This window comes from Apis mellifera, linkage group LG11, assembly GCF_003254395.2.
Source record: "Apis mellifera strain DH4 linkage group LG11, Amel_HAv3.1, whole genome shotgun sequence".
In the NCBI taxonomy this organism is placed as follows: domain Eukaryota; kingdom Metazoa; phylum Arthropoda; class Insecta; order Hymenoptera; family Apidae; genus Apis; species Apis mellifera.
This window is the reverse complement of record NC_037648.1, coordinates 7,209,713-7,224,886: the sequence shown is the minus strand read 5'-3', so window position 1 is coordinate 7,224,886 and position 15,174 is coordinate 7,209,713. Positions and strand designations below refer to the sequence as shown.

Sequence of the window (15,174 nt, the reverse complement as noted above, 5' to 3'; positions counted from 1 at the left end):
TACTTATATTTTTTATATTTAAAAAAAAAATCAATTTAATTATGTACAAGTGTAAAAGTTTTCAAGAATAAATTTTTCTTGTAATATATTCCTATTCGATTTTATATTTAGTATTACTACATAGTTTAATAAATTTATATTTTTACATGAGTTAATTTTTTAATAACAATTTGTAATATTAAATGTTATTTGAATTCTTAAAAATAAAATAATATTAACATAAATGTGTTAATAGAAATTAAAATATATGACATTGTTGTCAAATAAGATAATCGATTAAAATCGTAAAACATTCATTTTATTCTATTTATTATCAACTATCTCGTTTACGCATTCCGTAGTCTTGTTTATTCTGTTTTTTATTTGCTTAGAAAAAAATTATTGAAAAATTATTGATAAATTTTACAATCGCAATTGAGCAGCTGCTACAATATTAGCTGTACAAAAACAGAAATGCGTTACAATTAATTACAAGCATTATATCATGTATTAGAAGTGCATTTTTTGCGGATTATTCATTATATGTAAATCTGATATATTTTTTTCTTTTTTTTTTATTATAATACAATAACTTAAATAATTTTCTTCCAATATAATTTTCATATGATTTAGTGCAAAAAATACATAGTTACTATTAACATTGTCACAAGTGATATTTATCTATCTTCAACTTCGAAATCATCATTACCGTTAGTATTCATTGAGGAACGTAACAATAAAATGTATATGTATACAATTAATATACATATGTAATTATATATATAAATATATATATATATATATATATGAATAATAAAACGTAATTTATATTTTCATAGTTTCCAGGTATATATATACGCTATTCCTTCGATCGAAACTTTTGCATTGCTTTTATCAGTAAAGCAAATCATAAAAATTATCATTAGAAAGAATCAGACTAATGATTTTCATACGTAATTTAATTACAGAAATGAAATTATTAATTTTCTCAATTCTAAAAACTATTTAATATTTACTTAATATTTTATCTTTCCATGATTAACAATTTTATGAATTAAAAGAAGAAAAAAAGAACGAAGAAAATTTAAGTTTGTTCAAAACCACATAATAAAATAATTGAAGAAATTCTAAATTTTTAATAGGATATATATTAAAATTATTTTCAAGAACAAAAATAATCAACTGCAGTTGAATGTTTACAACGAAACGTATGAAAGCATATACATGATTAAAATTACGGCTGTAGTTAGTCAAACTAGCTGTACAATCACGTTTGGGTTTACAAAATATTGCAATCTTCACAACTAGCATGTCCAGTCTTCGTAAATATTACTGCACATCGCATAAATTTCTTATTTATTATCAATTTATAGTAATTATTCGTCGATGTTGAAATGCGCTTTAAAAACGTGGCATCATCAGAATAATAACATACTCATAAGAGCTACATTTAATACATTTCTTTAAATTATAATATATCAATATAAATTATCGTTCCAATTGTGTTGTAGTAATTATTCTAATAGACTAACTAATTAACTTGAATTAAAATCATCAACTTGATATATTTTAAGAGTTTTGTATTGAACTTTAAAATTCTTTCTTTTTTTTTAAATAACTATAATAAACTAAACTCTTAGAAAAAAATTTATTTATTAAATAAATTGAATAAATCGCTCCATCTTCTCTCAATATTTAGTAACATTCTTAGGTATTGTGGAGCCATGAATTAAAACGTCTCAAAGAAAGACTTTAATCACAGTTACAGACAGGAGAAAATGTTGAATAAAAGATGATTCATAAATAATAGAAAATCTTGTAATAATATCGTGGCAAGTTATCGCGTAGAGTGTATGCAGTGAATAAAAAATAAAAGAACAAAACTATGAAATAATTAATAAAACAAAAAAAAGTTTGATTAATGAAATTGTGAAATGACCCTTCTTTTTCTCTAAATAATTTTTATCTTCCAATATATTCCATATATTTGCTCAAATCGTGATGAATTTACTATATTCAATGTGTTTTTTCTTTTTTTTTCTGATATTGTAATTGAGATTATTTCATTATTAATGTTAATCTATTATTACATATTTGCAAAATTTCATAGAATCTCAATAAAATATATAGGAAATACGCATAAAACACACACAAAAAAGAATATTCAAACAAAAAATTTCAGGATGTTTGAAAGACAATCCAGAAATTTTATTTAGAAATTATTTTGTGGATATTTTGTAATGATAATTTTGTTATGAAATATATAATTTAATTATATCTTCTACAATTAAAGTTTAATTAAATTACATTTTATATATAAAAATGCATTAAGAAATGATATAAAATTTTAATTAATATTTATTATTTTGCAAAAAAATATATAGAATGTAAGATTACAACACTAATTATAAGTTTGCATTTCAAACATCCTGAATATGATATAAAACAAGAGTATATATAGACAATTTTTTTCTGATTATGGATATTAAATATTACATCACGTAGAACAATACATAGTGTTTCTTTGGGTCTTGTTATATTCAATTACAAAGATTTTACGTGGCAGGATCAAATAACTAAAATTTCGAGAAAAAATGTACTGTACAGAAGTAGTACGCTATATTTATAAATACCTTTTTGTTTCCTGATACGAGTTTTCTTCATTCTGCAGTTGTTATCCGTATTTCTTTATTTAGTAATAAAATATGTATTTAAATAAATTCTTGTTCTTGATAGACTCGAATATAATGAAAACAGTGTTTTCAAAAATATTTGTTAAATAATTGCCATTGATCAGCAAAATATTTACAAACATAAAAATTGATTTCGTAGAGAGAAGTGTCTAATCCATTGTTGGAGCATAGTGGAATCAATGTAGTACCATCGATCCAGCCATTACGTAAAATCCCTGTCGATTCGAAAGGGAGAACTTCCATGATGCATAAAGTATCATTGCAGGGTCATTACAGTCTCTTAATCCATCGTATACAAAGCGTAAATTTACCTTTCGTTAACATGATCGTAATATTAAAACTGTGTACTATCTGGCTGAAGAACCGAATACAAACGCATTTCCAACCATCGTATATCAGACGTTGCTTTCTTACTATAGAGTCGTATAAATTATATGAGTGGCTGCCTAATTTTATTCTTCTTCGTATGATGAAAATTTAATTGTAAATTTTAATGGCCTTTTCGAGGTAGTTGATACGAGAGCGCTTTGGCGCTTTGTTGACGTGTTCTAGGCCAAGCCAAGGCCTAAGTGGCGATGTGCCTGCATTTAAAAGTGGATAAACTACAAAATTTATTTTTCATCGATGTTAATTTAAAATTTTTTTATTATAAAATAGTTCATTATTTCATTTATGGTAATATTTTATATCAAATTTGAATTTATATATATGTATATATGTGAATATATATTTATATAGTTTCTTTTTCTTTAATACTTTTTAATACTTACTTTGATTTGGATGAATACGAAAATCAGCAAGATCCATGCAATATTCTGGCGAATCCATAATAAAGTGTGGTTTACCCATTGTTACCACCGCGAACTTAAACTTCAAAGTTTTTTTATGAATTCTCATAAAATATCAAATAAAATTAGATTAGGATGCCTACCTTTTCAAATTCTTTTTCCTGTACTCCCAATTTCTTCAATAGTCTTTCCTTCATTTTTGGAAAAGGTTCACCCTATATAAATACAAATAAAAATATTTATAACTGAAAATTAAATTATTTATTTAGAAAAATTTTTTTTTATACTTACATGTTTGATTTTAAAGAAAAAGGGAATACCAAATGTTGAAAAAATATCCTTATGGAAATGTGCAACAGGAACCAACATTTCATCATCTGCCAAATTTAATTCATCATTTGGAATTTCTTCTATCCTGTATAATTTTGTACCAGATGTATTTAAGTTATCTAAAGGTACATCTTCTCTTGGACCAGGTGAGACTTTACTAGAATTAATTTCTAATATCCTTAATTTTCCGGATCCATTTTCTGATAATTCTACTTGTTTTTTAGCTTCTTCAAGTAATGTTGCTACTGTTCCGTTTTTGTTAGGATAAAGAATAATTTCTTTTTCTTCTTTAAGAGATGGACCAACCCATATACATTTGAATTGCTTTTTATTTTCAAGTTCATTTACTCTAATACTAAGCTGTTGATAATATAATTTTTTCGCTTTAGGTTTACAATAAGAAACCAAATCTTTCAATGAACCTTCAAATGTACATTTTAATGGATGTCCAGGTGAATCTTTGTAACTGTAAATATAAAAAATATAATATTTATATATATATAAATTTAATTATAATTAATATAATAATAATTAAATATTACAATTATATTTTCTTACGTTTGACATTTAAAGAACTGCAAAAGATAAGGATCTGTACCAAGTCTCTGTGCCACAGCTCTTGCCATTTGGTCATATGTCATTCTTAATGAAAGTTCCATTGTAAAACCAGTATCATTAGGAATCGTTTTATCACAAAATGTAACTTCTACTCTATGAAATAGATCTCTAAAATATAAAATTTTCATATTAGATTTTTTTTTGTGAAAAATATTAAATTTCAAATTCTAAAAAATTCTAAACAATTCTAACTTACTTAAAATATTCTCTACATGTTGGAAGCTCATACATTTGATTGTCTCCTTCTTTTTGAAAAACAATAATATCTCCGTCCATTAATTCTTCAAGAACTTTTTCTAATGGTTCTGTTAGATTATCTATTTTTTCTACCAAATTTGGTTTAATTTCTTCGTAAAGAGCTAATTCCGTATCAGGTGGAAAACCAGCTCTCTCATTTAAAATTGGTATAAGTTCCTCTGCATAAAATCATAATAATAATTATTTCTTACTGCTGTGAGATAAAAATAAATTATTGACTAAAAATTGAATTCTAAATTAATATCTAATTAAAATATTTCCAGAACTATAAATGTTACAAACAATAATTATAAATTATATAAATTTTCTTTATTACTTTTAATATTGATAAAATAATATTAAATAAAAAACAAATTAAAAAAAGAAAATTAATTAAAATAAAACTTACGGACTTTAGCTGTGACAGGCATATAATGATGTCCACAATAATGAATCTTTTTATTTTTAGGATCATATAATTTAAAAAATAAGAGAACATCAGTATCTTTATCGAAAGGTGGCAATGCTGTTAAATCAGAATCTGGAGGAACAAGTTCAACAAATACATTCCAAACATTTGGGTTCTCCGCGCATTGATAAATAGATTTTTGAAGATCATTTTCTAATTCAATTGGCATTGGTCTACAAGTTTGGTTTGAACGTACATTCAGTGGCCATAGACGAATTTGTTCTATTGGATATTTCTGTAGAAATAGAATGAATTCCATAAGATTAATTATTTCAATTTCATAATATTTTAACTCCATAAAATCTTGTTTTTCTTAAGTATAAGTTTTCAATCACCTACCGTGTTTGTAGATGATCACAACAATATAATATATAACCAAATAGCAGCACATATTATGAAGTCACACCAATATTTTAAAAATAATTAAAAATATCGATAAAAGAAAATATCGATACTAATATATTTTAATATAATATGATGAGAGTAATAGCATGAAAAATTTTTCAACACTTACCAAGCTATCACTCAGCAATTCGAGAAACTCGTGCAAGGTACACTGCTTACGTACGCGAAATACACGATACAAAGCATGTTCTGGATCATACAAGTCATTCCCTTGGTGACCGTCAAAATTATCCTCAAGAAGGACGTTGACGGTTATATACAAGTATGCTTCTGTTCTTTCCTTTCTTCGTATTTGTTCCAGCCTCTTCTCCTCTTGCAGCCTCTCCACCAGCTAGACCAACAAAATTAAAATTATCCATATATGTACTAAATTCATCTCATTGGTAATTTTTCCTCATCTGTCTTCTAAAATTTAAACTTTTAGAAAAGCAGTGTACTAGTATCATGCTTTTGAGATTCGAGAACAAATAGTATTCGAAACATCAAAAGAATGAATTTTGTTTGTCCTTTATATAATTTTAATTTTGTTCATCTGCCGCAATACAGACTACTAAGTCAAACAATTACACAATGAAAATTATTCAGCTGTGAATGATGGTTACATACTTCATAAATTAATACAAATAATATTAAAAAATAAATGTAATATTTAAAATAATTAACAGGGATGATTTTTAATGGTTAATAATTTATAAAATCTATTAAATTATAATCCTATAAATTTTCTAATATTTTTATTTTATCTATAGATTAATATTAAATTTTGATTAAAATATATGCTCAGTTAAATTTTATTAAAATCTGATCTATTAAATAATTTATTACTCATCCCTATTCTTTTCTCATTGTTCAATTTTCCAGCGTTTGTTTTTAATTTCAAATTTGATTTCAGATAGATAAAATAAAAATAGATATAACGAAAAAAAAGATAGATATTAGCAGGAATACAAAAAAAAAAGAAAAATATCATGCAATAAAAAAAAATTTATTTTCTTTAATTTTCGTTTAATTTTTATGAAAATTGTATCATGAATTATTGAGATACTTTCAATTAGAATAAATTTAAATATAATATAATAGTTTTAATATTCAAATTATTATAAATAACTATAGATTATTGAGTAAATAATTATTAGTAAAATGAATCTATTTTCATGTCATGATTAGTTTAATCAAAAAAATCTCAACAATTACTAAGTTCTCATAAAAATAAGACAAAAATTATAGAAAGTGAAGTTTTTGCTAATTTTCTTTTCTTACAACATTCTCTCAGATCTTGACTATGCGCAATGCGTCTATTCTATTTTGTTTAATTATAACTCTATATTCTATAATATTTTTTTGTTTAATGAATTATATTTGAGTTATATTTGAATTATATTTCAATTCTAAAAAAAAAGTGCAATATTGTTTGCAAAAATTTAATTATTGTTTCGAACTTAATTAAATTTAACTGAGCCCTATTTTATATAAAGTTTCATATTAAAAATATATTTTTTGTTAAAATAAGAATAATATAATAATATAAATACTGATAAACAGTATGTACAGATCTCAACTATCATACTTGTATATTATGAATATTTATCAAAATACATGACCATCATTTATGCCAAATAATAATAAAAATGTAATGTATAACTATAGTAGTGTGGAGATGCTTCACATTTGAATTATTATTATGGATGTTTTAAATAATAATATAGCTACATTTTTAACAAATAAAACGTAAAGATGGTAACAAATTAACTAATGTGATTTTAGTGTTTGAAATTCTCTAGTATTCAATAGTTTATTCTATATCTTTTCATTCACTTTATGTCTAAGATAAAGATTAATATTATATAGGTATTTTATAGTTATTGTGAAATATATATATATATATATATATATATATTCACTTTGTTCATGAGGCATTGAATTTTTCTATTTATTAATATGTAACAACAAATAAATAGATAGCATCTGTTAATGGTGATACTGACTATTAACATTGACAAAATTTAATGAATTAACGACTCGATTGATTTAGACCTTATTACAAGGTTCGATATCCTAATTTTATTATTAACGTTGATTCAAAATATTAATTCATGAAAATCATAAATTTGATTAATATAAATCACATTTCACCTCACTCACTAAATCTTCATTAAATAACAAATACACCTTAGAAGACGTATTAAGGAAGAAACAGACATTAATAAATCCTACTCATAATTCATTTTCTCTTTTTCCATAATATTATCTATTTCATGAGTTTAAAACTCATTATTTCAAATCAGATTTTGAATAATTATCTCATTCTATTAACTAATAAGTCTTTCCTGCCAGTATTTTTCTTATAATTATTCACACATTTTCAACCTATTCTGCGATATGTCTGTGCATTTGTTACCCAAAGCTTTAGAATACTACAATACAATTATTTTTTTTTAAGTATAATATCATACAATATTTATTACAATAAACATTTCAAAACGATTCTAAGGCTCATCATGATAATAGCCTAATAATCAGATTTATGTCAACCCGATTGCAATTTTTAAAATACCTGAAGTGCAACGCGTACATTAATTATAGCTGTATAACCTTTAGACAACTAATATATAAATATAAAATTTGTAAGTAATGAAAAAAATAAATTAGAAGAATCAACAAAAATTTCATTTTTACATGACTCAATCGTCCATACAAAAAAATCCTCTGTCGAAAAGATAAAAATACTTTCATTTGAATAAAACAAATCTCTATATAACACTAATTAGTAAAGATCTACTGATAATATACATTTCAGACAATTGTAATATAACATTTTACATTGATTAATTGATTGATTAATCATATTAGAACAAAATATTTTTGCATATAAACTTTAATTCGATGAATATATATACGTAAAGAATTTTTTTCTTTTTTTTTTAAATATAAAATAAATATCAGCAAAGTAATGCGCGCGTAACACTTTACGTCACACAAGTGTGACATATTACATGCAACATGTACCTGAAAATAGAGACAATGTATACAATATCAACATTTGGTGATATAACAGCATGAAGCTGATAACGCTATAAATTTCTGGTTATTAAAAAATATTAAGAGAAATTTTATAACAAATATTTGAAAATATATATATGTATATATAGGTGCTAAAAAAAATATTAATTTATTAAATTTAATTTGTAGATATTATTTTCTGATTTAATTCATATATCCAAAATATTGAATCTATTCAAATATGTTCCTATATTAAACTCATTTCATCTTCGTATTTAACTTGATGTAATGTTTTATGAATTTAATGATTTTATATGTTATGAGCTAAAATTAGCTCAAAACATATTTAAGAAATGGAAAGTTTTGTTGGAAAAAAATTCAACCAATTTACAACTCTTTCCATCTCTTTAAAAATCATGAATATAGAGATTTGGATTTCGAGAATTTTGCGTGCACGGACGAAGAGTCGTAGTCTCTGTATGTGAGTCTTTGATTGAGTCAGTCGCGTCTTTGTCACGTTCAAGGTCGCTCAACTCCTGGGAAAGCTCTCTTTGTAGGACGTTTCTGACCTCTTGAGGTATATCCTCTTCCTTAACTTCTTGTAAGACGTTTTCCAACTCAGAGTCCCTTATATATACCAACATATAGGCGTTCGTACAATGTTTCACAGCTATAGACATATCCTCATCTTGACCACCATAATTGTGTTCAATAGCTTCTTGTTTTGTACACCTTGAGACGACATCATCGTCGAATTTGCACCACTGTTTCAAGATTGAGTATAATCAATGGTATTTGTATGCAATTATTACTTAAAATTATTTAAGAACAAAATTAAATTGAAAAATATATAAAATTATTTTTAATAAAAATAAAACACATAAGCGATATATGCTATTAGAAACAAAAATTTATAAATTATTTTAAATATAATATCTATATTTTCATATTTATATATATATATATATATATATATATATATATATATATAATATAAAAACTACACATACTTTTCCATCACCAGCTGGATTGATAAATACAACATAATGTCCACCATGATTATCCCCACTATGAACTAAGACTGCATGCAATGTGTAATCTGCACTTGTTGTTTCTTTACTTTGTAAATATTTGCCAAGACTTATTTTTTCATAAAATTCAAACCTTAATAAAATAATACATATATTTATAAAGATTAAAAATATAATAAAAAATAAATTCTATATAATAATAATTTATTTCTTACCTATCATTAAATTTCACAGAACAATCTGTAACTGGATCATATTGAAATCGCATTAAATGTAAATGCAACACTGGTGGAAATGATGAAAAGATAACACCTTTTTCCGCCTCTTGTAAACCATTTTCTCCCGCATCATATTTATTATCACCATCCAGACTTTCAGTACTCACATAATCATTAAACGACTCATAAACTAAAGTTAATTTTTAATATAATATAATATTTTATATAATATAAAAAACATGAAATTTTTATCTAATTAAAAAAAGATTTCTTCACATATATACTTACTATTTTTCTTTCCTTTAATATTTAATTGAATATCATAGAAAGTTTCAACTCTAGTTGATTTATAATCAATATTTTTACATTTGATAAATGACACCATTTTTCCTTCAAATAATTTTGGCACTGTACCTTCTACACATGTACCTTTCATTTTACTTTCCAACTTATCTAAAAGCTATAACAATTATTAATAAAATAATAAAAATCCATTATCTATTTACAGAGATATATAATTATTAAGTTAAGATATTTTAGATTAATATGTTAAAGATATTATAAGTTTTATGATAAATAATTATAATAAATTGTAATAATAATAAACTAATTCCTTAACAGTATTAATTCCTTACCACTCGTAAAAATTCTTGTACATCATGTTGCATAAAAGAATCCAATGTTTCCCAACCAAAACTTTTAGTTAATTTTTTTGTACCTACTGGTTTATCAGAGAATTGCAATTCATGAAATACCCTTTGTAAAGCCAAAGCAACACTTTTGCTAGAGTCATCACTTTCAGTCGGCATTTTATAGACTGCTTTACGTAACTGAAAATATAAAAAAAATAAATGACTAAATATTTGCATTACAATTTCAAAAATTTTAGGTTCTAAAAAATAAAATTGTTTATTAATTTTGAATTTGAAAAATATTGTAAAATTTATTTTACTTGAGCTAACCTGATAATCTCATAATATCCATATTTTGTTGTGTTCCACTATTATTTTATATTAATATAATATACACAATATGCATTGTAACAAATTTTAAGTTATAAATTAAATTTACAAATTTTTAAATATTTAAAATGATTTTATTAATTTACCTGATTAGTAAAATACAAAGTTTGAAGCAAAGAATTCATATAGCATGTAGCACCTTGATTTTTTAAACCTACAAATCCTGTATGCTTTTTACTATCCCAACTGACACCATGTGGAGCATCAGCCATGACATGAACCTATTTTAAAAAAATAAATATTATAATATTTTTATAATATTATAAAAACAAATTTAAATGTATTTAATATAATTTTTAAAAATATTTATAGAAAAATGAATGTGGAATAGAAATTAATGATATTTATCTCATAAATCTAATTTGAAAAATTAATTTATAAAAGAATCAAAAAGTTAAAAATTTCATCATATTTTAATTGAAAATAATTTAAATTAAATAATATGAGCATCTTTTTTAATTTAAAATATTTATAACATTACTAACCTCAAGTGTAATAGAATCATCTTTAATAAAACCTTTATCAGGATCCAAGACATCCTGCCATGTCATAAAATGACTAAATCCCCAATCATTTTCTTTACTATAGAAAAGATGTTGAATCTCTAAAATAAGAATTATACTTAAATATATTTAAAAATACATAATAATATGAGAAATTATAATGTATAAAATCTAAAAAATTAAAAATTAAATGAAATTAATCAATGATTTATTGAAAAAAAAATATATATATATAGATATATATTAATATACTAACTTCTACTAAATGGTTCCTGTCCTTCCTTACAAGAAAGTAATCGAAGATCTGCAACTGCATAACAACTCCACGATGATTCACTTTCTCCATTACATTGCAAGAAGAAACCAAGTGATTTTTGAGGAGCTCTATCTTGTGTTTGACTTGATCTTGGCATTACCATTATCTTCCATGGCAAATTACGAACATAACATGGAGGTGATAACTGAGTTTCTTTCATTTTAGAAAGATTTTCCACTGTATAGCGAAATGTTGCTTCTGATCTTGCTTCGTCTATTAAAAAAAATTAATAATAAAATTTAAAAAAACGAAAAAATTAAAATTTAAAAAAAATTTTTTTTAATTTAAGATACTATAATAATTATTATAACTATACTAATTAGTTTATTTTAATTCATAATTAATATTTTTAAATTTCATAATATAAGTAAATATATTAAAAAAAAGAAACATTAAACAATTTTTAAATAATATAAATAATTTTTTATTTTTATACTTGAAAATGTATACTAAAAGAATTAAAAAATTCTATTTTTTCTTATTTACATAAAATGCTATTTAAACTATATTTTTATATTAATAATTTTTATAAAATATTAATAACTGTTTTTTATTAAAGTATATTTAAATTTTCATTATAACAGAAGTTTTTTTGAAGATTATATAAAAAAATTGTTATTTTATTTTTTGTAACAAATTATAATTATAAATCATAATTTTTCAGTTCTTTTCTATAAATTTAATTCCTAATATAATTTAAACAATCTATTAGAAATAAAAAATTATAGTATTTTTTATTAAAATTTATATGAAATTAATTGTTTATATAAAAATTATTAAATTATAAAATATAAATTATTAATTATATATATTTTTTATATAAAGTTAAATATTATATTTAATTCAAAGTCAAAAATATTATGAATAAAATAAATCGTTTAAAAATATTATTTTTTTCCTACCTTCCTCCATTTCTTGATCTTGAACTATACAAGCTAATTCTGATTCTCCGTTCATAGGACTAGTATCATTGCCATCTCCTCCACCATCATTTGGTGTTTCTAGAAGGTTAAGACATCTATTACTGCAAAATTTTTAAAAAATTGCTTCTTGAAAAAAGCTTTTATAAATTTAAAAATAAATTGAATGGATAAAATTACATTTTACGATGAATTATGCACTGTTTTATATATGATATATAAATTTTTAACATTAGTGTACTTTATATTTTTTGTACATGAAAAATTGCACATTACCAAATATAATAAATATTTTTGTGCTGTAAATTACCTATAACATTAAATATGAAACTAAAAAATTTAATTAATATTTTATAATCTTAATAAAATGATTTACAGAAATATCCATGTGGTAATTTATACAAATACTTAGTGAAAAATGCTGTGTCTGATTTCAATCATTTTGACATAATTAAATAACAAATGAATGTTTCTACCAAATGAAGAACTACACATTTGGTAGAAAAAATTGTTAAAAATATTAAAATATTAATTATATAATTATATATAATATTAATATAATAATATATATAATATTAATATTAATATATAATTATAAATTGTTAAAAAAATTAAAATATGTTCAAAATATTTCTATTAATATAATAAAAAAGAAATAAATTATAAATTATACAAAATATATTTAGAATAATATATTTGAAATATTTTCATTTTATTTTTTTGTCACATTAAATAATTTGTAATATTTTTTTATATATACTATATTCATATATATATATATATATATATATATGTATATATGTATATATATATATATATATATATATATGTATATATATATATATTTAATATGTATATATTAGATGTTATTGATATTCTTATAAAATCTATTATGAAAGATATAGATAATTGGATATCATATATATAATAACTTTTGATTTTATTTTTTTTGTTTTTAATATAAATTATAAGTATATAAGTATATAATAAACTAATCTAATATTAAATTAAAATTATTCAAAATATAATATCCCAGCAAATTATATTAACATAATATAATATAAAATATTTAAATTGCAATAATTATTTATATTTTTAATTATAAATTCAATATAATTTTTGTTATTATTTTAAATTCTATTTAAAACCATTTTTAATAAATGTATATATATGGATATAAAATATATATGCAAACAAAATTTATTGTAAAATGTTTATATTAACGTATAATATTTGAAGTATTTTCCATAACCTTCAATATGAAAATCAAAACATATGAAACTAATTTAAAATTATAAAAATTAAATAAAGTATTATAAATGAATGAAAATTGTACCTCCTTCTTGTGTATCCATTTCTTCAACTTCATTAACCTGAACTGGTGCCAGGTTGAGTTGTTTAAGATTTTCTTGATCGTTAACGTGGTTCATCGCAATGCCGATATTGATGGTCGTCTTGATTGCGCCGGGAACCTCGGAGGCGGCTTCCGCCGTCGAGGTTACTTCTGAAGTTAATTTAACTGGTGTAACTATGAACGGGTTGCGAGCAAAAATTGACTGTTGTCGTTCGATAAACTGATTCTCGTCAGGGACGGAAGATTTTTGCTCAAGAAAATTTTGCTCTTGTACTTGATCAATTCCAATCGTAACCGGGCTCGCGTCACTACTACGACTTGAGAGCGACGTCGTTTTACCACACGACGACGATTGATATTTACTTGTGATGAGCCCAATTTCTGCGGCTATCAAATGCCCCCGCTTTTTCGGGGGACGCCCACAACATATATTCCACCCTTGTGCAATATCTTCGTAATTTCTACGTTGTCCCTGCTTTTGTCGCTACAACTATTTCTTTTCTTATTTCTGTAATATCTATCTTGCTCACACTTTTCACTTTTACTCCCTCACTCTTTCTCGACCGATCCGAGAAACGGTTTCCGCACCGCGGGACCGGCGCGCTACTAATCGTGAAACCTACGTACTTCTTGCAAACTTCAGCTCCACTATGTTTCGATCTTAATACTCTTTCCAACCTCTGCCAATGATTCTTCGTGCTAACAAATTTTTTTATCAGTGCTTCCAGTTTTTTAATTTGATTACTGAAACACTCAGCTGATGTTTTCACGAATAAAGATAGAACGATCTGCTTTGATGATCGTCTCTCAAATCTTTTACGTGAAAATAAACAAAATGGCGACGAACTACACTGTTCTATTGCTTACCTCTTGCCTGTCTGTTCTGCATGCAATTCGTATAGGCCACGAAATTTTCATGATTCTTTAGATGGCATACTCAATACTATATTTTAGTTCATTAATAAGAAAAGAATAAGGATAATATGAATACAAAACTGTTCTATATATATTTTTAAGAAAATATTATATTTTTGTTTTTATATTTTTAAATTTATATTAAGAACAAATTAATATTTTTTTTATTGTATCAATTACTTAAGAAAAATATTATTTAGTTACTTACTAACTTTAAAAAATATTTTTTAAAGTTAATTAGGTTATAAAAAAAATTGATATTATATATATTAAATATTATATATTTATTATATTAATATATAATAAATATTATATATTTATTAATTTTTATAACTGATATCATTTTTATAATAATAAAATACATATGTATCAAAAA

The 15,174-nt window shown here is 23.3% G+C and overlaps 1 protein-coding gene across 7 annotated transcripts; it reads right to left on the bottom strand.

Annotated features, from left to right (window-relative positions):
• Positions 1-276: 276 nt before the first annotated feature.
• Positions 277-14,773, bottom strand: LOC409332 (ubiquitin carboxyl-terminal hydrolase 7). 7 transcript variants are annotated; one of them, XR_003305568.1, is made up of 19 exons: positions 13,866-14,773; positions 12,512-12,610; positions 11,550-11,822; positions 11,276-11,394; positions 10,877-11,011; positions 10,404-10,598; positions 10,057-10,228; positions 9,766-9,958; positions 9,530-9,683; positions 9,089-9,283; positions 5,629-5,850; positions 5,055-5,349; positions 4,605-4,824; positions 4,349-4,516; positions 3,752-4,256; positions 3,604-3,675; positions 3,443-3,542; positions 2,984-3,274; positions 277-2,887 (listed from the first exon to the last, which is right to left on the bottom strand). XR_003305568.1 is itself a non-coding variant. In XM_026443610.1 (18 exons), exons 1-18 carry the CDS (start codon positions 13,957-13,959, stop codon positions 3,150-3,152), a joined length of 3,336 nt encoding a protein of 1,111 aa, XP_026299395.1. In that variant the 5' UTR covers positions 13,960-14,773; the 3' UTR covers positions 277-3,149. The 7 variants fall into 7 exon arrangements, 5 of the variants coding, with proteins under 5 accessions (XP_026299395.1, XP_026299396.1, XP_026299398.1 ...); XR_003305569.1 differs by having other exon boundaries at positions 2,984-3,253; positions 13,866-14,772; XM_026443610.1 differs by having other exon boundaries at positions 277-3,274.
• Between the last annotated feature and the right edge of the window lie 401 nt (positions 14,774-15,174).

What these genes read in the sequence shown, in the direction of transcription:
- LOC409332 (XM_026443610.1), bottom strand. Translation starts at nt 13,959, where the DNA reads ATGAACCACGTTAACGATCAAGAAAATCTTAAACAACTCAACCTGGCA. An exon ending in AGATCAAGAAATGGAGGAAG is followed by an intron (nt 11,823 to 12,511) that starts GTAGGAAAAAAA and finishes TTTTTTTAATAG; the next exon opens with ACGAAGCAAGATCAGAAGCA. An exon ending in CAGTTCTTTAAATGTCAAAC is followed by an intron (nt 4,257 to 4,348) that starts GTAAGAAAATAT and finishes TTATATTTACAG; the next exon opens with TTACAAAGATTCACCTGGAC.